Below are 25,922 nucleotides of genomic sequence, written 5' to 3'. Positions count from 1 at the left end.
CTTAGATCTAGGGATTTTCTGATCTTAGAAAATAAATTTTGATTTATTTTAGTCTTCCGCTGTGTGATCTTGAAAAAGTTTCAAGATCTAACCCTCTTTTTCAAGATCTAACCCTGAAACCCTAGATCTGGTTCCCTACACTACTTTCTATATATTTTTAATTTTTATTAGTCAGAATTAATTTGATAAGCACGGTGTTCTAACGATAACATCGTGATCCTATCAGCAGTGATGAAGTCCTTAGAACTATGTTAGTGTATGATAAAGAGAGAATTTATCATATAGTTCTTAAATGTGTTCATGATCAAATGATACGTAATTACAGGATGATGATGTTTATCAAGTGGAGATCATTGTGTGCCATATGGGTTAGTTGTTCTCTTAACCAAAGAGTATGATGACACTGGTATGGCATACAGATGAGATGTAGGAGTATATCATCGCTGAATAGGTGACTCACCGACTGAGTGTTCTTTGTTAAGAGCTGCTCGTGAAGCACACAGGTATAAGTATCCTTCAGACCTGAGATCACCATAGTGATTTGCAAGTAACTTATTGTGCTTTGGTGCCAGACTATCTGAATTTCTAATGCAGTGACGAAAGCCTATTGGGTACAGTCAAGTACTTATGAAGTCTGTATGTGGATCAAGATGGGATTGACCCATTCGGATTGTTGGAGTTGATATATCATTGTATTTCAATTTAGTAAAGCCTTGGTCAGGATAATCCATGTGATAGATTTGAAAGGTTGAAATACAATGTGGATGAAGCAATCTCGATTGACAGTTAACCTAAGACCGTCCTAGAGTATTCAGGATCAAAAAGATGAATTATGCGGTAACCTTATGTATGGGTTCTAGAATATTTCTTTGCGATAATTTATTCTATCTAGATGTCAAGAACCATTGCTAGATGGTATCTCGATTAGTATAGGAGTCAGTTCCTGTGCTACCGGCTTGGTGTTTGAACCTATGAAGTCACACACAAAAGTCAGACACCATAGAAAAGTATTGACCTATGTTTATATGTCTAATTTGAAAGTACTTGACTTGGTTGAATATATAAGTTAATTTGATTAAGAATTAAGTTATAGGTCAAATAGAATTGTAGAGTTGACTATATCATGCTAGCACTACACATGAGGTTCAGGTTCGATCCTGAGGATGAACAGTTTTTGATCTATGATCTATGAAGCATATAAAAAATTAAATTTAAGTACTAATTAATTTTAGATTAGATTTAAATTAATTAGACTTAATTAGATCTAAAATTCAAGTGAAACTTGATACAAAAGTCCTAAAGACTTTAAAATTGACAGCCTTTTGAAATTATTTTGAACCAGCTTCGAATTGGATTTGAATCGGATCTATTTTTGATGAGATATGAGAAATTCTTCTTGCACTAAGATTGTCCTCTTTTATGAGCCAACCAACAACTGAAAGCTTCCTCATTATGGGCATCCCATGTGGGTGAGAGAATGGGTGCAATTTGGTTGTCATATGTGATGGCAATTCTATCTCATATTGGAGTCTTTCTTTCATGAGTATTAGACTGATTCAAAGTATGTTTGACTTAGGCATCCTATACTTATTGGATCATAGGATTCATCTATAAATAAAGAGGGTCTCTACTTATGGATGCACAGTAAATAAATTAGATTGAGAGAAGAGAGAAAGGGAGAGAGAGGAGTGAGAATAGAGGAGCCCTTCTTCTCCTTGGCCTCTCCCATTTGGTGTCACCCCTCCTCCCTTGGCATGGGCCCTTCTTGGGCATCCCACTTGCTAGTGTGAGGTGTCACACCAGCACATCTTCTCTCTCGTTTGATTGGGTTGTAAAGATCGAAGTTCATCCTGCTTTCTTGTGACGTCTGATGTATATGCGAAGTAGAGGGTCTGCACATCCAAGCCTCCATGAAAGATTGTTTCAGATTTTTAAAGATTTGACCTCTGATTTTACTGCTAATTAAGTAAGAATTTGATCCTTATTCATGTAGATAAATAAAAAAAAATTAGATGCAACCTGGGCTATCCGAAGAGAAACAATTTTTCTTCCTTCAACTCTTCACAAGGATTGCTTTCACCAAGATCTTACTAAATTAAAACACAAAGTATTCTCTCCAATCCCTTGGGAAGGTCAATTCCATCTTGACTCATGCACCGACTTCACAAGTACTTGACTGTGCTCAAAAATCTTTCGATCCTAAATTAGAAATTCAGGTAGTCCAGCATCAAAGCACAGTGAGTTGCTTGCAAGTCACTGTGGTGATCTCAGGTCGGAGGGATATTATACCCATATCCCTCAGAATAACTCTTGATAGCAGAGTACTTCGAAGTTGGTCATGTTTAGTGAAATATATTTCTATATTTCATATACATACCATACCAGCATCTCCACTTTCTTTGGTTAAGAGGACAACCAACTTATATGGCACACAACAACCTACACTTGATATGTCTATCATCCTAGTAATAGTATATCATTTGGTTGCGAACTTATTTAAGGACTAAAAGATAAATCCTCCTTTATTGATTTAAAATAGTCCTAAGGACTTTCATCATAACATAGAAGTTCGATATGTTGGGAATTATGTTCTAAAACTAATCATGTGATGATTGAGTTCATCCTTGTATATGAATTATTAATTATTGAATAATAGTTATTCTAATATTTTTTATCACAAAGTGACATCTTTCTTGAACTCTTGTACTATGATGAAGTCCCTAGAACTATCCTAGTGTACAATAAAGAGAGGATTTATCATATAGTTTTTAAATAAGTTTACGATCAAATGATACATCATTATGGGACAATGACGTTTATCGAGTGAAGGTCGTTGTGTGCTATATGGGTTGGTTGTCCTCTTAACCAAGGAGTGTGGTGACACTGGTATGACATACAGATGAGATGTAAGGGTACATTATCACTAAACAAGTGACTCACTTGCTGAGCATTCTGCTATCAAGAGCTGCTCATAAAATATATAGATATAAATATCCTTCAAATCTAAGATCACCATAATGACTTACAAGCAACTCACTATGCTTTGGTGCCGAACTACCTAGATTTTTAATGTAGTGACGGAAGGCTACTGGGTATAGTCAAGTACTTGCGAAGTCTATGTGTAGATCAAGATGGGATTGATCCCTCTGGATTATTAGAGTTGATGTATTACTGTATTTTAATTTAGTAAAGCTTTGACCAGGGTAATCTATGAGATGGATTTAAAAGGTTGAAATACAATATGGATGAAGAAATCTTGGTTGGCAGTTAACCTGAGACCATCCTAGAGCATCCAGGGTCAAAAGGATGAATTATGCGATAACCATGAGTATGAATTCTGAAATATTCTTTTACGATAATTCGACCTATCTGGATGTCAAAAATCATTGCTAGATAGTATCTCGATTAGTGCAAGAATTGGTTCCTATGCTATCGGCTTAGTGTTTGAATCTATGAAGTCACGCATACAAGTCAGACAAAGTAGGAAGAAATTGATCTATGTTTATATGTCCAATCTGGAAGTACTTGACTTGATTGAATATATAAGCTAACTTGATTGAGAATTGAGTTATGGGTCAAATGGGATTGAAGAGTTGACTATGTCTAACTAGCACTACACATGAGGTTCAGGTTCAATCCCGAGGATGAACAATTTCTATCTATGATCCATGGAACATATAAAAGATTAGATTAAGTACTAATTAATTTTAGATTAGATTTGAATTAATTAAACTTAAATAGATCTAAAATCCAAGTTAGACTTGGTATAAAAGTTTTAAAGAGTTTAGGATTGATAGTCTTTCAAAATTATTTCGAACCGACTTTGAATCGGACTCGAATCGGATCTATTTTGGATGAGATATGAGTATTCCTACTTGCACTGAGAATACCAACTCATGAAGCATGACCAAAAATTAGTTTGGTGCTTACTTGAGGCATCCCAAATAGGTGTGGGAGTGGGTGCAAAGTGGATGTCATAAGTGATGGCAATTATATCTCATGTAGGAGTCCTTCTTTCATGAGTATTGGATCATTCAAATTAGATTTGAATAAAGAGTCTTTCTCTCATTGGGTCATGAGAATCATCTATAAATAAAGAGGATCTCTACCTATGGATCAAAGAAGAGAATAGAATAGCAAACAAATCAAATTGAGAGAAAAAAAGAGAGAGAGAGACAGACATGTGAAGAGAGAGATCCTTCATCTTCTACATCTCTCCCTTTGTTGCCGCCTCCTCTCCTTGGAAGTGGATCCTTCTTGGGCATCCTACCTACTGGTGTGAGATGTCACATCATTACATCTCATCTCTCGATTGATTGTGTATGCGAAGTCAATTGGATTGGAGTTCATCCTGCTTTCCTACAGCATCTGATGTGCATGTGAAGTAGAGGATCTGCATATCCAGACCTCTACGAAGATTTATATCAGATAATTTGAGATTTGATATCTAGTTTCACTGTACTTCAGATAAGGATTTGATCTTAAAACAAGTAGAATATTAAAAAAAAAATTTAGATGCAACCTGGGTATTCTGGAGGAAAACTGTTTCCTTTCCTTCACGATATAGAAGATGTACAAGCTTATGATAAAAATTATTAAATAAATATTTTATTAATTAATTTATATATAATTACATCAATTAGCATAATCGTCAACAGACTGACGATTAGCTTTGGGACATATTTTCTAACACATTATATGCTGCATCTTATACTTCTTTAAGATTATAATGAACTCTATAGATTAAGGCAATAGTTTTAGGGCTATGATGAGATCATATCAGTGAGATCTAAATCTTTGTTAGTCCTAATCTAAAATATTTTTAATCATTAGTTCATTGAGTCGAAGATCAATGATACCAAAAATACTGGCACATCCTATGAATGCTCGATAGAGAGGGTGGTTGATCTCACAATCACTTATATGTGACACTAATACAGGATGTAGGTACTCATTAGAGAATGAGTTTACTGAATTAACCTACAAATAAATATCTGATGGAGCCTTATTTGCATGTCAGCTAGTTGTTCTCTAGTGGGAGTTGTGCAAGTGATCTTTAGACCTGAGATCATCATGGTACCTTATGTATATGAATCCATATTTTGGTTCATTTCCTAGCTTGATTCTCTGATCTTTGTATGGGGTATTTTAGATATGGTGAAGTATGCATACAGATTGTGAGTGATCAATAAGAGATCAGTCACTCCTAATAAGGAGAGCGAACATTCTATATGATCTCATAAGATGATGATTTGAAAAGTCAATAGTCAAAGCAGGATGATAATTAAAAAAAAATTTCTAATATATCATCAATTAAATTATCATCTTCTAATCAAGATATATATAAATAAATATTTGATTTTGATATGATTTTAGACCCATAGCTCGTATGGGATGTTGTATAACTGAAGAATTGAATTGCACGATAACTTACCACTAAAAGATAATTTTGGTATATCCATCAAATTTTATCTCTTTTGAGTAGTCATGATATATTACTAGATATGAATCTTGACTTGTAGACTCATAAGAATTAAATAAATTTAATTTAAAAATTAATTAAAAAGAGTTCTGATTAATTGGTGTAATTGGGCTAACCTAATCTAATCAGATTAGGGTTAGGTCAAGAGTCTGGATCCACTGCTGGCTAGATTTAGAATCCAATGGGTCACACACTTTAGATTTGATCTTAATCTAATTTTATTTGAACTTATTATAAGTTTTAAGGGTTAAATTTTAAGGGTTAATTTGATATGCTCGTATATTGTGTTAACCCAAGTTTCCAATTTGGTTAGTTCAAAGTGTTTGAGCTAGACTTAACCTATTGCCTTGAACTTAATTAGATTAGATCTATATTTAATTAGTTTCTTGCCTTTACATGGAAGTGTTTCATGTGTGAAAGAGGTTCTCCATGCCACTCACCTGAATTCAATGCCAAAATTTATGAGTATGGTAAAAGAATAGTCTTTCTTTTAATACATCTCTTTGTTTTCCATTCCATTTAATTTTTTCACACACCATTAATATATAATATTTATGAGTATGGAAGAGGAGGAGTTTTTATACACTTGAAACTCTTCTACACCATTTATTCTTGCAAAAGGATTCATTTTCTCATGTGAGAAGTTGGAGCACCAAGAGTTGGTGCCCTTTGGGAGACCCATGCACCTTTTCATTTCCTATTTATAGGGGATGCCCCCTATGGATTTTGGAGAAGATATCTTAGCATTTGGGAACAGGATAAGTGAAGATTAAGCAAAAAAATTCTAAAAAAAATTAAGGAAAAGAAGAGAGAAAATAATAGAAAGAGAGAGAAGAAGAGAGAAAAAGGCAAGTGAGGGCTTCTTGACCTAAGGTTTGGTTTTTCATATGTTGGAGTACAAAACCAAACTCTAGGTGGTGAGATTTCTTAAGAAGAGGTTTTTGGCATGGTCCTAATGGAGGAATCAAAGGTAAATAGATAGTGGTGTGATTCTTTCTTGGAGAAAGACATCGACATTATTCATTTGAAGAAGGCTGCAACATTATTTCGGTTGAGAAGGATCTTGATCATCTTCCATGTGAATCACTGTTGGAGGGCTTTGACTTTGGAGCCTTGTAGAGATCATTTTGCCATCTAATCATCTTCTTTAGGAAGTATAATTTTTATCCTATTGCATGCTTGAATTGTTTAATTGGAGTCTACAATGTGATTCTAGGGTTTGAGCTCCGATATACTAGTTTTAAGTATTAAATTTTTTTTTATGTATATTAAAAAATTTTTGAAATCTCTATTTCACTGCATGATCGAAACCCAATAATTTTAGATCTTAATCGATTAGAAGGAGTCTAATCAAATTAAGTCAACTTGCATCCAGACCTATTGTCGGCCAGATGTGGAACCTAATGGATCACACACATAAAAAAATTGGCCAATGATCCTTTTGATAAGGTTGATTGAATTTTTGTTCTAATTAGGGTTTTTGGTAAGCATGCTAGCATATGTAAAAACCCCAACTCCTTGAATTAGATTCAAAATCAATTCGAATCTTATTTTTTGATCAAACTAAATTAAGCCATGGGCTAATTTGGATTTAGATCTAAATGTAGCAGCTATTAGATGGTGCCACCTAGCCTTGTGGCCGTCATAACCAAGAGTCCAAGCTTGGTTGGACTCTTGGTGTGCAAAAAGGAGTGGGCATGTGTGTTTTGATGTGAGGAGAAGGATTGAGTCCTTCTGCCTTGGTTTTAAGATGTGTGTGGTAGCCTACATCACCCTCCATTTTTTGGCACACATCTCAAAGGCTGAGATGATATTTTCTAAAATTTGTAGTGTGGAGATAAAGCTTGGAAAGAAATCAAGGCAGCACATGCGCAAGAAGGTCTCACACCACTCCTTGCATTTAAGAAGTCCTTCTACTGTTCAAACATGATTTGAATGAGAAGTTATCTATGAAATAATATACTCTTTTTTATCCACCTTTAAATGGATATTTATCTAGATTTTTCCAGATTTATCTGATGGACGAATGGATGCCAGAAGTGACCCCTGGCATGCGTGCACGTGGTGATAAGAAAAGAGGGTGGACGGACATGAAAAGAAGTCCTTCAGTGAATGCATCTCCTCTTTCCTTTTTCAGTGTTTTGAATTCAAAATTAAGTCCCCTTTCCACATGGCAACATCTGGATTTTTTTGAAATTATTTGGGACACCAAAACACCTCTTCATTGTCATGCGTGCAAGGGAGAATTATGATCGATATATCAGGCAGAAGAGTCCCTCTGCTTGAAGACTCTTAAAATACTTGAAATGTAGATCAGATAAGCCTTTTGGAAAAGGGCTTGATCTTTCTTTTAGGTGCCCTTTTGATGCCTATAAAAGGCCTTGTGTGCTGGGTGTTCGAGGCATTCCAAACTTCTTTCCAATTCTATCTCATTTGCTCTTCTTTCTTTCTTACATTCCCTCTTAGTCTTAGGACAAGGCTTTCGCATTTAAGACAAAGCCTAATTAGGTCCACACAAGAGTGAGAGATGTCTTAAGGAAGAAAATTAGAAGTTCAGAGAAGGTGCAGTGAGAGTGGAGTCAGGTTCTTGATGAAACCTAATCGATACGAGGCTGGTTGAGTTCTAGGGGCTAGAACTCTTGAAGCAAGATGAAGGAGGAGTGATGTTCTTGGTTCAATTTTTGTGTGGATCATCATTGGAGGATGAACACATCGGTGCCTGATGGAAGCTCTATCGAAATTAGATTAAGCATTATAGGTATTCCTCTTATCTATATTTATTTTACTTATGCTTGGATTGCTATAGTCAAGGGATTCTGGGTTCTAGGGTTTCGATGTACTAAGATTTTTTGAATGAAAATTTTAAACACCTAGTTCTTCCGCTATGCCATCAGAACCTAATAATGGTATCACAGTCTATCTTGATTTATACAGTCAAAGTTTGGAATGTTGTCTTGATTGTGATCAAGCTAGATTTTTGGTTTGGTTCAAGTCGAGTCATCAGTTGAACCCAATTGAACATCCAAATTCTAATATATCTTAGAGATATATTTAGATACATAATATTATGATTTTGATCATGTTAATATATCTTAGAGATATATTTAGTTGTATGATATCATGATTATGATCATTACATATGATCAAATGCATTTATTTAGGATGTATTTGGTTACACATTTTGATTTTTAATTTTTAAAAAATACTTTTTATTTTTTTTTTTATTTTTGCTATTGAGTAAAAGCAAAAAAGCAAAAAGTATGTTTGGTAACTATGTTGCTATAAAGTAAAAAGCAACATTTGGGGATGGCAGGTGAAGAGCTCGATGAGGGAGAAAGATTTGAAAAGTGAGGGAGAAGGGGGTGGGGAGCTGAAGAACTTGACAAAGGAGAAGGGTTCCGGCTCTTTACTTTTTGGTTTGGTGTTTTGGATGTGGGAAAGCAAAAAAAGCAAAAATGCAAGTTTTGAAAGGCAAAAAATTTTTACTTTGCATATAAAATAATTATTTTGATTTTTTTGATTTTTGCTTTTTGCTTTTCATGGTGTTACCAAACATTATTTTTGATTTTTACTTTTTAAAAATTAAAAAGCAAAAAAAAATACTTTTTTAATGGCTAACCAAATGCACCCTTAATATTTAGTTGTCATGATTATCTTGACACAACTACAATAGTGCATCATTATGATTGCTTAAGCTAGGATGTGTATGAGACCATTAAAGTTCTCCTAAAAACTATATTAAGTCGTAGTGTTATGAACCAGAAGCTAACTAATTTTTTTGAATCAATTAATCAATTGGTGTCTAAAGAGTGTTTCAAGTACAGTGGTTATTTAATTGGTTTCTTTCGATGATCTGGCTAATTTATTGATATTTAAAGAAAGCAACAGGGGGACCCCCATCAATCGTAATACTTTCTTGACTAATTGGAATAGTTCAAATCTTGAATGAAGATTGCTCAGTATTTTAAACACTACATATGCCTTCCTTCATACTAAACCAATACCCTGTCAAAAGCTATAGTAGGTTTGTTGTGATATCTACAAGGCTTGCTATGGAGATTAATGTGAGATTGTCTAAGTGCACATTAGATGCTTATGGCATATTTTAAAAATATTGCTTTATTATGATATCCACAAGGATAATATTTTTTAGATATAATTGTATGAAAATAAAGGATCTGACTTAACTAAAAAATACTATAGTTTGTTGTGATATCCACAAGCTTATGAGTATTTTTAGAGACAAAGATTATGTTGAGAATTACATGAGATGCAATTGAAAAGATTTTTCTATCTTTGAACTCATTGAGGTTTGTTGTGATATCCATAAGAATTTGTTAGGAATTAGGATCTCAAATCTACTAAGAAATCAGTTTAAGATTTTCTCATCTACCAAAGAGAGGGCTATGGTATATGATAAAATAGTGAAAGTAATAACTAGAATAAAAGATCTCATCTAATTATACATGTCATCATGATTGGTTTGCTTATCCTATTATTCTAAATTTATATAGATTTAGTTCTACATTATGGCTTCTTTATTCTCACTGCATGACACAATAGATGAAAATATATTGACCGATCTGATCTATGTGGACTGATTGAGGAACTTACAAATTAGATTCACATAGGAGAAGATTTTCAATATTCTAAAAAATTCTAACTCTGGTTCAATCAGTGATAATAAGAAAGTAGAGAATGTCCCCACGGATATTACCTATTATTTTTATGGTAAGTTTGGATATTGAAAGAATAATTGCAATAATTATCTTGCAAGCTTGAAGTAGGATGCAAATATTGCACCGAAAGGTGTGTATATGATACAGACCTATTTTTTATTAAGTACCTCAGACTTTAATACTTGGGTATTAGATACCACCTGGGGATTGTATTTTTGTAATTCATTACAGCTACTATAGAATATCAAAGAGCTGAAAAGAGATGTTCTCGAGCTTTTCGATGTAAGTGGAGGTCCATTAGCATAGAGGCTATGGAAACCTGTATTCTCAATTTATCTTCAACCAATATTTTAGAATTAAAAGACTATTATTACATGCCTAAAGTAATTAAAAATATTATTTCTATACCTTTATTGTTAAAACAAGATTATGAAATAAAGTTAATGGGCAATGGTTGCTCTATTTTATTTTCTAATGAATTTTATGACAGTGGTTATATTGATAACAATCTTCTAATTCTTACACTCAATGAAAATATTTTTATATTAAAAAAAATATAAAAAAGAGAGAAAAGATATGAATATGATATATCTCTGATACTGCCATCTTGATCATATTAGTGAGTCAAGGATAGATAAGAAATATAAAGAAAAATTCTTTGACCCATATGATTATAAATCATTAGGAGCTTGTGAATTTTATCTCATAGGTAAGATGACCAAGACTCCATTCTCTGGACATAGAGAGAGGGCAAAGAAACTGTTAGCTTTAGTACATTCAGATGTATGTGGGCCGATGACAGCTCAGGCTAAAAGAGCATACTCCTATTTTATTACATTTATAGATGATCTATCAAAGTTCGGATATGTGTCTTATGAAATATAAATCTGAAGCCTTTGATAAGTTCAAGGAGCATCAAAGTATAGTCGAGAAATAAATTGAAAAAAATATCAAAGTTCTTCAATCTGATCAAGGAGGAGAATACTTATCTAGTGAATTTTTTGATCATCCAAAAGATAAAGGTATTCTCTCTGAATAGACCTTTTTTTATACATCATAGCTAAATGGTGTAGCAGAAAGGAGGAATCACACTTTGATGGATATGGTGCGGTCCATGATGTGCTTCACAGATCTTTCAATATCATTTTGGGGATATGCCCTAGAGACTGTCGCATATATATTAAACAGGGTGCCTTCAAAATTTGTTACTAGTACTCCATATGAGATATAGAAAGGAAGGATGCCTAATCTTAAACATCTTTAGATTTGGAACTATCTTGCTTATGTAAGAAATATCTTTGGACATAAGCTAAGTGCGAGATTAGATAAGTACAAGTTTGTAGAGTACTCTAAGAAAACTAATAGATACTACTTCTACCATCTCATTGAACAAAAAGTATTTGTTAATAGGCACATCATTTTTTTAAAAAATAAATTCATCTAAGAAGGAGGTAGTGGAAGGAATATTGAACTTGAGAAAGTTTAGAACCTACAAACTAATCCAAAAATGCTTGTGGTTGGACCACAAGAAAATCCTCAGCCAGAAGTATCCAAGGATGAGGTAATCCGTAATACACACCTCCGCTTTGAAGGTTAGATAGAGTACATCAAGCACCTTTAAGATATATTTTTATCATTAAGAATGATAATTTGATCAACATCCATCAAAATGATGATCCACTTATCTATTCGAAAGTTGTCATAAGTATAGACTCAAACAAATGGTTAGAAGTCATGAAATCCAAAATAGACTCTATGTACACCAACCAAGTGTGGACCTTGGTTGATGTGTTTGAGGGTGTGACCGTAATAAGGTGCAAGTGGGTATTCAAAAAGAAGATCAAAGCATATGGTTAAGTGGAAACCTACAAAGCTAGGTTGGTAGTAAAAGATTTCAGACAAAGGCAAGAAATTGACTATGATGATGTTGAAAATTATATTCTAAAATAAATCATATGAGGATTGAGTTTCTCTTTATATATGAATTATTGATTATTAAATAAAAATAATTTTGATATTTTTCATCACAAAATAATATCTTCCTTGAACTCTTGTGCTGTGTGAAGTCCTTAGAACTATGCTAGTGTACGATAAAGAGAGGATTTATCGTATAGTTCTTAAATATGTTCGTGACCAAATGATACGTCATTACAGGATGATGATGTTCATCGAGTGGAGGTCATTGTGTGCCATATAGATTGGTTATCCTTTTAACCAAGGAGTATGGTGACATTGGTATGGCATACAGGTAAGATATAAGAGTACATCATCATGAAATAAGTAACTCACCTGCTGAGTATTCTGCTGTCAAGAGCTGCTCATGAAGCATATGGATATAAATGTCCCTCAGACATGAGATCACCATAGTGATTTTCAAGCAACTCATTGTGCTTTTGTGTCGAACTATATGAATTTCTAACGTGGTGACAGAAAGCTATTGGGTACAGTCAAGTACTTGTAAAGTCTCTGTATGGATTAAGATGGGATTGATCCCTCCGAATTATTGAAGTTGATGTATTACTGTATTTCAATTTAGCAAAGCCTTGACCAAAGTAATCCATGAGATGGATTTGAAAGGTTAAAATATAATGTGGTATTGAATTCTGATGGCGCAGTGGAAGGGTTAGGTGTTTAAAATTTTCATTCAAAACACTCGATGCACCGAAAACCCTAATGCCCAAAAACTCTTATCTATAATAATCAAAGTATAATAAATTAAACTTAGATAAGAAGAATACCTATAGCATAAATCTCAATTTTTATGAGGCGTCCAAGTCTCTACCCTCCAACAGTGATCCACATGAAAATTGAACTAAAGACAGTGCTCCTCCTTCACCTTGCTTCAAGAGTCTAACCCCTAGAACTCGACTAACCTCGTATCGATCAAATTTCTTCAAGAACCTGACTCCACCCTCTAAGATCCACCTCTAGACTTTTGATTTTTATTTTTTAGGACCCTCACAATCCTTGTTTGGACCAGATAAGGCTTTGTCTTAAATCCCAAAGCCTTGTCCTAAAACTAAGATAGGTTGTAAGAAAGAAGGGAGAACAATGGAGAGAAATTGGAAACCCGATCTGAATGAATCAGATACCCAGTGCCCCAGCCATTTTATAACCACCAGAGAGATGCCAAAAGAGAGGGACACACCTCATCCAAGAGGCTTATCTAATCAAATTATCAGAGATAAGAGTTCCTTCAAACAGAAGGACTCTTATCAATGATACGTCGATCTGCACCTTCACCAGTGCGCGCGACCAGAGAAGGGATGTTTTCACATCCCATCTCAAATAAAAAAAATCCACAAAAATTCAAATGGATAGGATACTCATTTTTTATTCTAAAAAATCTAACAAGGTGATAAAATTCTCACAAAAGGATGTTATCCTCACACCTCTTCATGTGAGTTTTGATCACCACATGCACATGCATGCAAGGAAGTTTCTAGCATCCATTTGGTCATCTGATAAGTCTGAAAAAATTCCAAACAAATCACCAAAAATAGACTATCTAATATGGAATATTATCTAGGGAAATTATTCCAATTTGAAATTATTTGATTAGGACAATGACTCTCGAAACTATAGAGAGATGCGATGCTTCATCCCACACATGTGAGACATCCTTCTCTTTTCTAATTTTTCTCCTCCCCAAAATTTTTAGAAAAAATCCATCTCATACTTTGAGATGTGCATCAGAGGATGGAGGGTGATGTGGGCTACCACATGCATCTTAATCCCATGCCAGAAGGACTCCTCCTACTCACGCCAACACTTGCACACCAAACCTATTTTGCACCAAGAGTCCTTCACAATTTGGACTCTTCATAATTAGTGTTAATTTGGGATTTGATGCCCCGATTTGGATTGCTTTCAGGTGGCATGACCTGATCCAAAAGTCCACCAAATTATGCTAGCTAATTAGCAAGGGATGAGATCAAATTAATCCCCAAAGGAGCAAGGATTTTCACACGTGCTAGCATGCTTATCGAAATCCTGATTGAATCCAAAATTCCAATCAACCTTTTTCAAAAGGATCCTTGGCCAATTTTTATACATGTGTGACCCATTGGGTTTCATATCTAGTCAGCAGTAGGTTCAGGTGCAAGTTAATCGAATTTGATTAGATTTCAATCTAATCGATTTAAGTCAAATTGAGCTAACCCGAGTTCAATAATTAGAATCCTTTCTAATTGACAATCGAATTAAACCTTTTAATTTGATCAAATCTACAAGTCAAGATTAACATCTAACAATATATTATGACTTTTTAAAAGATATAAAATTTGATAAAAATATCAAATATATCCTTCAATGGTAAGTTACCGTGCAATTCAATCCTTCGAACATCCCTGCACCCTGAATATGTTTATGAGTATGGAATCATGTCAAACTCAAATACATATTCATATCGATTCTCAATTAACTAATGATGACTTCGATAAAGAAGCATTAAAAATTTTTTTTAATCTTCTTCCTGCTTTTGGCCAAAAGACTTTTCTCAAGTCATCTAAGATTGAGAATACACAAGATGCGATCTCCTCTTACTAGGATTAATCAATTCTATATTGACCTACTCACAACCTCCATACACACTCCACCATATCTAGAACACCCCATATATATCTTAATACCATACCTGGGTATGAACCAAAATATGAATTCATGTGCACAAGATTCCATGATGATCTCAGGTTTAAGGATCACTTGCACAACTTCCACTTAGAGAACCATCTTTGACATGCAAGTAAGGCTTCCATAAGATGTTCTCTTTCATCGAGTCAATTTTGTGGACTCATTTTCCAAATGAGCACCCACATCCTTGTATTAGTATCCAATACACAAGTAGCTAGTGAGATCTACCACCCTCTCCATCGAGCATACATCAGATGTGCCAGTCTATCTGGAATATTGATCCGAGACTCAATACTCCTATGACCAAGAATGTTTAAGATTTAGATTTTAGAATTTTAGGTCTCACCAACATGACCCATTCATGTCTTCTAAAATCATTATCTTAATTTTTGGGGTTCATCATAATCTTAGTCATAATAAGATGCAGCTAAAATGATGAATCAATGTCTCATTTTATTATCAAATAATAAATATCATTATATGAGTTGAAAAATTATAAAAAATATATCTCATCACAACACACTTGTGATTGGCTTATAGGGCACTCTTTCTTCAATCTCCCATTTATACTAAAACCAATCACCTTTGTATCCCATACAATCAAGATGGTAATCAAATAGCTGTTGTGGTATGGCCTTAGTGAACGGTCTGTTTTATTGTTCTTTGTGTCTACTCGTTCAAGGATAATTTTTGAAATGAGGTAGAAGCATCTAAGGATGGGCTTGGATCTTTGATGAGACCTAGGTTCCTTAGATTGAATAACGGCTCCAATGTTATCACAATAGAGTGACACCGGTCCTTCAATCTTAAGAATGACTCCTAAATCCATGATGAATTTCTTCATCCAAACAGCTTCCTTAATGGCTTCACTAACAGCAATGTAGTCTGCCTTTGTGGTTGAGTTAGCTACTGTCTGCTACTTGAAACTCTTCCAACTCACTACCCCACCAATTAGGATAAACACGTACCCTGATATTGACTTGCTATTATCCAAATTAGATTGAAAACTAGAATCTGTATATCCTTCTAGTTTCAATTTTGATTCTCCTCCATATATAAGAAAAATATCTTTAGTCCTTCTTAGGTATTTCAGAATATTTTTCATAGTTTTTCAATGATTCTTTCTTGGATCAGCCTGAAATCTACTAGCTATGTCCAAAGCATAAGCTACATCAGGCTTGATACATAGCATGGCATACATAATTGATCCCACAGCCGAAGCATAAGGGATTTCATTCACGCTCTTCCTCTCTTTTGATGTCTTAGGATATATTTTCTTAGAGAGACGTATACCATAACTTGTAGATAGGTAACCTCTCTTACTTGTCTTTATATTAAATCTCTTTAATATGAGATCTATGTATCGTGACTGAGATAAACCTAACATCCTTTTAGATCTATCTTTATAGATCTTTATATCGAGCATATAGGATGCTTCACCCAAGTCTTTCATAGAAAACTTATTCGATAGCCAGGTCTTGACCGATAGTGTTGGGTATAAAATAACCCCAGCCGAAGTTCGTAAGAGGCCAACCCTCCCAGGACTCTTCCGGCTTCCGACCTTGTGCCGTGTCTTTCTGAACTCCCCTGGCCATCCGAGCTTCCACAGTACCATCCGAACTCCTCCAGCAGTCGACCTTCCACAGTGTCCTCCAGATTCCTCCGATGGACGAACTCCTATCATACCCTCCAGACTTCTCCAATAATGAGCTCCTTTAGTCATCTATCGAACTGCTCCAAATGCTCTCTGGGCTTCACTATCAGCTGATTTTCTACAGTGATCGACTACTCTCCGAATCTCTTCCAGACTTCCTTCCATCACGATCGACTTTACTTCAAGCTTCTTTCGAACTTCGTCAATGTTCGGGATTCTCCAGCAGCAGAACTTCTACAGTAACCAGACTCCATCCAAGTTTCTATAGTGATCGACTGCATTTCAAATTTCATTCGAGCTTCTACAGTAAGCAAATTCTGTCCGAACTTTTATTGCAAGCGGACTTCAGTTGAGCTTCTACAATAAGTGGTCTCCATTCGAGCTTCCACGACAATCGGTCTCCATCCGAGCTTCTACAATAAGCGATCTCCATCCGGGCTTCCACGGCAACCGGTCTCCATCCGAGCTTCTACAGTAAGCGGCCTCCTTCTAGACTTCTGCAAGAATCGGACTCCATCCGAACTTCTACAGCGGATGAATTCCAGACAAACTTCTACAACGGACAGGCTCCACCAGTCAGATTTCTACAGTGACTGACTGTCTCCAGTGTCTTCCGTACCTCTCCAGCCATCAACCTTCAACAGCACCAACCGGACTTCAGCAGTGCCAACCAGACCCCTCCAACGGACAAATTTCTTCCAGACCCCTCCAGCGGTCGACCTTCCATAGTGTCCTCCAGACTCCTCCAGCGGACGAACTTCCACAACACCTTCTGGACTCTTCTATCGGTCAACCTTCTATAGCGCCTTTTGAATTTTGCTATCGATCGACCTTCTGTCGGATTCCTCATGCAACCGGACCTCTCCAGCGGATAGTCTTCAGACAAGCTTCTACATCAGACAAATTATAGACAGACTTCTCTAGCAATCAGACTCCAATCGGATTCCTCCAACAGAAAGTTTTCGTCCGGACTTCTATAGCAGATGACTTCATCTGCAGCATCAATGCCTAAGGCACCCAACAACAGTTAATCCGTCAGCAACCTCAGAAACATCTGAGCTTCTCTTAGATTGCTGAGACAGAGAGCTATTCCGCTCCACCAGACATCCCAACTGAGCTTCAGCCATCCGATCCGAACTCCCCGGCAAGTCGCGACAATGGACACCACTCCACTCTCTATAACAAACTCCATGTGGCCCCGAATGGCCCACTACCAGGCAGTTACGGACGTTACTATCAATCGGTTATGCTCTCCCGTCTATAAAAGAGACCCCCCAGATACATTCTCCTCTAAGCTCTAAGCTCTATCTCTAAACTTTGCTAAAATCTCATTCGAGTGCTCCATTTCTGTTGAAGCAGAGTACTGACTTGAGCATCGGAGGGTCTTGCCGGAGCACCCCTAACTCCAGTTTAGACTTTTCTTGCAGGTCTTGATGGCGACCGTGATCTCCTCGACTCTAGCTTCTCCGGCATCGATGAAGTTTTGCACCAACAAAATTGGTGCTAGAGGGAGGGTTGTGTCTTCGCAGGACCCTTGTTATTAAAGGAGTACTCAATGGAATTGTCTCCGATCATTTTCTTCAACATCTTCTTCTTCTTCTTCGACCAGATCCCAACCTGATGCCTCTCTGAAAGGCATCCACCAGGTGATCTACGGCCTCCATGGCCAGATCTCAGCAAGATCTGCCAGCTCCAGTCTCATCTCCAGTTTCCCAGGCTCCTCCTCCTCCAGCAACGACAGTCGGCATGGAGCAGTTTGACCAGCTGGTTTAGCAGGTCAGGGACCTCACCGAAGTGGTGCAGACAATGCAGCAGTAGCAGCAACCGCAGGCATCTGTGCGGTTGGAAAGAGTATCATTGGAGTTTCAGAATCCGATGATCGGGCGGCCCACTTGGGCCAGTCGCCCTGTATCCCTCAGAAAGGGGAAGCAGAGGGCGGAGAGCCCTCTATCTGATCATGATTCCACCCCCAGAGGATCCCTACCTCTGTTCTGCCAGAAGACCCTCGAGATTCACGATCGAGAGGATCTCCTGGATCAAAAGTTTTAAGAGATGAACTGACAGATTGAAGAGCTCCATCATGCTCTCCTTACTTACGGTGAGGATATCTGTACTGACCCTCCTTTTTCTCAAAGAATTATGTAGGAACCGATCCCGTCGAACTTCAAGCTTCCCCAATTTGAGAGCTACGATGGGACCTCAGATCCGGTTGACCACCTGGAGGCCTTCCGAACAATGATGCTGCTCCATGGCATACTAGACGCCATCCTGTGCCGAGCTTTCCCATCTACCTTGAAGAGAGCAGCAAGAAATTGATACTCGGTATTGTAGTCGGGTACTATCTTCTCTTTTGATCAAATGAGCCACTAGTTTGCGGCTCATTTCATCAGCAGCCGACATCCCTGGAGAGGTTCGGAGTCCCTCATCAACATCAAGCAAAAGGAGGGAGAATCCATCCGAACTTATGTCAACTGTTTTAACACCGTCGCATTGGAGGTCCGAAACTTGGACCAATCAGTTGCAATGGCCGCCTTGAAGAGCGGTCTTCAAAAGAATGACCTTCTATTTTTCCTGGAAAAGAAGTATCCCAGGGACTTCACTGATTTGCTGGCTTGAGCCAAAGGATATGCCCGAGCAGAGGAAGCCTTCAAGCTGAAGGATGAGGAGGCCATGAAGGAGCGACAAGCGGGTGACTCCAGCAAGCCTGCAGTTGAAAAAGGGTCGAGTGAAGCTCGACCATGTTCTCAAACTCCCTCCAGACACAAGCATGTCCGAACTCCCCCTGGAGCTCGTAGGTAGAGAAGCCCGGACCGCAGAGTTTGGTGGAGCTCTCCCCCAGAAAGATTCCACAGCTACGCCCCTCTCAATGCTCCAAAAACTCAAATACTGATGGAGATCAGAAAGCAGCTGCCAAGGCCCGAAAGGATGCGCACATACCTCGAGAAGCACAACCCTAACAAGTTCTGCCTCTATCATCGTGACCACGACCATGACACGAAAAAGTGTAGTCAGCTTTGAGATGAGATTGAGGAGCTCATCAGATGGGATTAGCTCAATAGATTCATCCTACGCCAGCCTGAAGGTAGGAAAGATCGGTCGAGGGCCCTACCACAACCAGAGCCGCCAAGGAGAGAAGAGCAGCTTGAAGATCGGCCTCCAATCGGGATCATCAACACCATCTCTGGAGGATCCCGATGAAGAGCAGCCAGTGGATCGATCGGACCACCCAAGCGATAGAGGACTGAAGAATCTATAACCTTTATTGAAGAAGATGCCCAGGGTCATGCCTTTTGGCGTCAAAAATACAGGGGGTAACCTATCAACGGCTGGTGAACATAATCTTCAAAGAGCAGATCGACCGCAACATGGAGGTCTACATGGACGACATGCTTGTAAAAAGCAAATCCTCAATGAACCACATCACCAATCTTAAGGAGACCTTCAGTGCCCTTTGAAAATACAAGATGAAGCTGAACCCAACCAAGTGCGCTTTTGGAGTAACCTCAGAAAAATTCTTGGGCTTTATGGTATCGGAGTGCGGGATCAAAGCAAATCCGAAAAAGATTCATGCCATCCAGGAAATGACTGCCCCAAAGTCAATAAAGAAAGTTCAGCGCCTTACTGGGAGAGTAGCAGCTCTAAATCACTTTGTCTCAAGGTCGGCCAAACGGTGCCTACCTTTCTTTCAGACTCTCAAGCAGTCGAAGAACTTCTGTTGGACCACTGAATGTCAGCAAGCGTTCGAAGAATTGAAGAACTACCTTGGCTTACCTCCACTATTGGCAAAGCTCGAATCTAGAAAGGAGTTGTTCTTGTACCTGGCGGTCTCTCTTGTGGCTCTCGCAGCAGTTTTGGTTAAGGAAGAAGCAAAAAATCAACGATCGATCTACTACATAAGTCGAGTATTGAGAGACACCGAAACCAGATACACTAAGAGAAACTAACTTACGCCCTATTGATTGCAGCCCGAAGGCTCCGACCTTACTTTCAAGGGCACACCATAAAACTGCTCACCGATCAGATGATTAAGGCAGTTCTGCATCAAGCGGATGCTTCTGGAAGGATAGCAAAATAGACGGTCCAGCTCACGAAATTCGACATCAACTATCGATCTCGATCGATGATAAAAGTTCAGATATTAGCAGACTTCATAGTGGAATGCACTATCCCCAGAAGAAGCTGAACTTGAATGAGGTGAAGCTAACAACCCAGGGCTCCAGCCGAACTCCCCTGAGGAAAGAACAGATCTTCCTAATGGTTTTTGGGCCCTCTATGTGGACGGTTCCTCCAACATGTCAGGCACAGGCATGGGCTTGATCTTGGTCAATCTGGAAGGAATTATCATGGAGTACGCACTGTGCTTCAAATTCCCTGCGACAAATAATGGAGCAACCGAACTTGAATGAGGTGAAGCTAACAACCCAGGGCTCCAGCCGAACTCCCCTGAGGAAAAAACAGATCTCCCTGATGGTTTTTGGGCCCTCTATGTAGACAGTTCCTCCAACATGTCAGGCATGGGTGCGGGCCTGATCTTGATCAATCCGGAAGGAATTATCATGGAGTACGCACTGCGCTTCGAATTCTCTATGACAAATAATGGAGCAGAATATGAAGCTCTAATTGCGGGACTGAAGATCGTCAAAGAATTAGAAGTAGATCGGCTCCAAGTCTACGTGACTCCCAATTGGTGGTGGGACAAGTCAGCGGAAACTATGAAGCTCGGGAGGACAGTATGGCCAAGTATCTCGAAAAGGTGAAAGAGATCATCCTTGCCTTTGGTAGCTTTGACATCAAGCAGATTCCAAGAGCAGAAAATACCAGGGCCGATCTTCTCTCCAAGTTGGCTACATTGGCTCTGACTGAACTACCCAAGGAAGTCCTCTTCGAAGTTATGAAATGTCTAAGTACGGAAGATCCGTAGCTTGTAATGGAGATCAGCCATGAACCCAGCTGGATTGACCCACTGGTTGCATACCTCAAAGATGGGGTTCTTCCTTATGATGCAAAAGAAGCTCGGAAGCTTAAAAATCAGGCCTCCCAATATATCCTTTATGAGGGCAAGCTGTATAAGAGGTCGTACTCTTTACCCCTCCTAAAATATCTCTGACCTTCTGAAGCTGACTTTTCCTTGTGGGAGGTACATGAAGGAGTCTGTGGAAGTCACCTGGGGGCCAGATCTTTATCCCACAAACTGCTCTGACAAGGTTATTACTGGCCTACAATGTACCATGACTCCATTAAATATATCAAAAAGTATAATCGGTGTCAGAGATATGCGAATATCCAAAGACAGCCCGCTTCCAAACTTACACCCTTGAGTGCCCCATGGCCGTTTGCACAATGGGGGATGGATATCCTTGGACCTTTTCTCATGGCGTCTAGGCAGCGGAAGTTCCTCCTGATGGCAATTGACTACTTCACCAAGTGGGTCGAAGCTGAACCTTTGGCGAAAATCACTGAAGCTAAAGTGCAGGACTTCATCTAAAAGTCAATCATTTGTAGGTTCAGCTTATCCAGAACTCTCATTACTGATAATGGGCGATAATTTGCTGGAGCAAGATTTGCTGAATTTTGTGAGGACTTAAACATCTCCCATAACTTCATGTCAGTAGTCCATCTGCAGGCAAACGGCGAAGCCGAAGTGACCAACAGGACTCTGTTGCATGGAATCAAGGCGAGACTTGAAAAAGCAAAGGAAACTTGGGCAGACGAGCTTTATCATGTGTTATAGGCAAACCAAACTACCCAAAGACTGCCCACGGGGGAGACCCCCTTTGCCTTAACTTTCAGAACAGAAGCCGTTCTCCCGATTGAACTCAAACTTCCGTCGATGCGAGTCGTGGCATTCGACGAGCAGCACAACTCATAGGATCTCAAGGCCAACCTCGACTTGTTTGAAGAAAAGTGGGAGACCGCTCAAGTTCGGATGGCAGCCTACAAGCAGAAAGCAGCCCGCTACTACAACTCCCGGGTCAAGAGCAAAGCCTTCAGAGCGGGAGACTTAGTACTTCGGTGAGCCGCTGTTTCACAACCTCAAAATCAAGAAAAACTTGCCCCAAACTGGGAAGGCCCGTATGAAGTCAGGGAGGTAGTTCGGCCCGGGACATACTATCTAAAAGAGCTCGGAGGAGCAGACCTTCCACGATCATGAAATTTAAAAAATTTACGAATGTATTACTGATAACTTTATCTTAAATAAAAGTTTCATATTTGCATATCTTTTCTTTTGGCATGAGCTTATAACGACAGGGAGTAGCTCCTTCAGACAATTGAAACTAAGCGTGTCAGGAACAAGAGGAGAACCTCATCCCAACACAAATGAAGGCACGATTATTAAGAGACCGGATGGGGGGAGAGACCCTCGCAACGGCCCTTATGCGCCCCCACAGTCATGTTAGGAACAGGAGGAGAACCTCATCCTAACATGAGCAAAGTCGAAGACCTAGTTATTAAGAGACTGGATGGGGGGAGAGGCCCTCGCAATGGCCCTTATGCATCCCCACAGCTATGTTAGGAATAGGAGGAGAACCTCATCCTAACATGAGCAAAGTCGAAGACCCGATTATTAAGAGACCGAATGGAGGGAGAGGCCCTCGCAACGGCCCTAATGCGCCCTCACAGCCATATTAGGAACAAGTGGAGAACCTCATCCTAACATGAGCAAAGTCAAAGACCCGATTATTGAGAGACCGGATGGAGGGAGAGGCCCTTGCAACAGCCCTTATGCACCCCCACAGCCATGTTAGGAACAGGAGGACAACCTCATCCTAACATAAACAAAGTCAAAGACCCGGTTATTAAGAGATCTGATGGGGGGAGAGGCCCTTGCAATGGCCCTTATGTGTCTCCACAGCCCTATTAGGAACAGGAGGAAAGCCTCACCTAACATGAGCTGAAATTGACTGTGTTGGGAACAGGAGGAGAACCTCATCCTGACACAAATGAAGACCTGATCGTTTAAGATTAGATGAGGGGAAAAGCCTTCTCAACAGCTCCTCTACACCCCTACAACCCCATTAGGAGCAGAGAGAAAATCCTCATCCAAACATAAAAAAAAAAGGAAGAGAGAAAAGGGAAAAGCGACGAGCTACGCCAGAGATAAGAAAAAAATGAACTACATCTAAGACACAAGAGACCTCATCTCAACAAGGAAGAAAACTCTTGTCAAAAATCCTCAGTCTCTAAGGGGGAACCCAACACTAGCAGGGGAAAATAGACTTCCTCAAAGTAGCAAGAAGTTCAGACCCCAAGCTCGAAAATCGGGAGAAAGCATCAAATTCGAATGGCCTTGAAAAGACCTTCGGTCATGAACAAAAAGGGCGAATCAATGCGGCGATGACCAGGAACCTTCAAACAACGTCGACATCGAATAAGATAAAAGATAGGAGAAGCTCGGTAAATGACAACTCAGAGCAAGAATAGACAAGTTCCTTCTTTCTTAACAGCATCTCCCGATACATTTGGTGAAACCACCAGCTTTCGCCCTCCAATTTTCGAAGCCTCTTTCTCAGAACTTCGGACTCCACTTCTGCATCCTTGACCGCCTGCTGCTCATAGACCAGCTAAATTTTTAGCCACTGTAGTTGGGCCTTCTCCTTCCCAAGGGCTACGGACAGTTCTTCCATGGTTCCCCTCAAGGATCGGAGCTTGTCGGAGCCTTGAACCGAAACAGTCTGGGCTCTTTCAGACAACTGCTTCTGAAGGCGAGCAACCTCGTTGGTCGCCGTTTTGAGCCTCCTTCTGTAGTTGTCTATTTACCCGCACCAGCCGACTCGGTAAGTGTTGTAATTCATCTCGACGTCCTGTAGCTGCTTCTGGAGATCGGAGAATTTCTTCGACCAGTCCCGACCATAGTCAGCCTGAGTTGGAAGGCAGGATGAGCTCCCTTCCAATTGGTCGATCTTCTCCTGTGCGGCTGCCAACTCGACCTCGAGGGAGCTGATCTTGGAGGCCTGAGTCCAAGATCGATCACTGGCATATTTCTGGAGTTCCTCAAGCTCCTTTTCGAAGTTGGCCTTCTTCCAACTGTAGTCCATGAAGTCCTTTTTGTGGAGGTTCCGAAGGTGAGTAACCTCCATGGTGGCTTTCAAATGACTCTTCCTCAGCCTGTGAAGTTCGTCGTCCATCTTCTTTGATTTTTTCATTAGGTGACGAACTTTTCTTCTCAGATCTCGGATCATAGACTTCAAAGGAATCCCCTGCGGTAGGGGAAGAGCTTCGACAGGGCACTGCTGTTGGGAAACAAGAGCGTCACAACGCAAATCATTGTAAAAAAAAAAAAGAAAAAGGAAGTAGAAGAAGAAAAAGGAGCTCTCTATAAAATCTGATTTTATTGATTGAATAATTTTTAAGTACAAGAGAAAGAAAAAAAAAAGTTGTAACAAAGAAAAAGTATAAAATTAGAGGTCTCAGACCTCTGGAGCAGAAGTGGAGGAGCTCGGCACCCCCAGAAGTTCGGTCATGGCAGCTGCGGTAGTTGAAGAGGTCCCGACTGGAGGGAGACCGGCAACAGCTTCGAAAGGTCCGGCTTCATCGTCGAATGCTTCATCTAGGAAGCTGAGGTCGAGTTCAGAAAACTTTTCGACCATCTTCTCCTGGCAAAGCTCAAAGCCTTTGATAAAGGCGGCCTGGCCAAACTTGATATTCAGATCCCTTATCTCGGAGGAGGTCTTGAACTCCTCCACTGCTTGGGCCCTTGCCTCCGAGACTAGGGTCAGGATCTGCTCATTCAGGTTGGAGACCTCGGCCTCTGCCTTCCTTCTTTCCTCCTCCAAAGCAGCTTTCAGATCCGTCGAAGTTTGTTCCTCCTTCTGGAGCACCTCTTGGAGACTCATGACTTTGGCGACCTTCTCCTTAAGACGGGCAGCCTCAACCTGGCGATCTTCCTCCGCCTGGGTTGCTTCCTTCTTTGCATTTTTCATCGCTTCGATGTTGGCGATGAGTTGGTGTCCAATCTGCAAGAGCGGCCAGGAAGTCCATATGAAAGCTAAAGAATGAACTAAGTGAAGAAGCGAAAGGAAGAAAAAAGTAAATCAGCCTACCTCAAGAAAGGACCCCAGAGAGTCCCAAACCCGCTGTTCAGGATCGGCATGGATGATCCTGTGGACGATCTCAAGCAAAATGCACCCGTCGACCAACCTTTTTATAAAATCCCTATTATTAAAGGGATTCTCCCCTGGATTCTCTTTGGAGCCGTTGGACCCTTCGATGGCAGCCTGCTGTTGCTGATCTTGTGGGCCACCATCTTCTTCCTTCTCTTCCTTTCAGACCCTGACGCCTTCTCGGGATGAGACTCTAGAGCGGGAACCTCGACCGGAGGGCTTCTTGAAGAAGCTCGAGGGACTGCAGGCTCGACATCGGAGGGGGCATCAATGATAATGGCCATCTGGGAAAGCACAGTCGAGCTTGTCTCCTCTACCCTCACCTTCTTCGCCGACCCAGAAGTTGTGGTGCCTTTCCTCTTGTGGGTCTTGAG

At 39.5% G+C, this 25,922-nt stretch overlaps 1 protein-coding gene across 1 annotated transcript in view; it reads right to left on the bottom strand.

Moving 5' to 3' along the window:
• The window catches only part of LOC140858806 (uncharacterized), a 117,920-nt gene extending 92,552 nt beyond the window's left edge, over window positions 1-25,368 (bottom strand). Inside the window, exon 1 of the mRNA XM_073260088.1 lies at window positions 25,294-25,368. Coding sequence (XP_073116189.1) covers window positions 25,294-25,368 — 75 coding nt within the window. The remainder of the gene's footprint in view (window positions 1-25,293) is intronic.
• Window positions 25,369-25,922: the final 554 nt, after the last annotated feature.

The sequence above is a fragment of the Elaeis guineensis genome, chromosome 6, assembly GCF_000442705.2.
Source record: "Elaeis guineensis isolate ETL-2024a chromosome 6, EG11, whole genome shotgun sequence".
Lineage (NCBI taxonomy): Eukaryota > Viridiplantae > Streptophyta > Magnoliopsida > Arecales > Arecaceae > Elaeis > Elaeis guineensis.
Note: the sequence above shows the minus strand (reverse complement) of the source record. Positions and strands in the feature narration are given on the sequence as shown.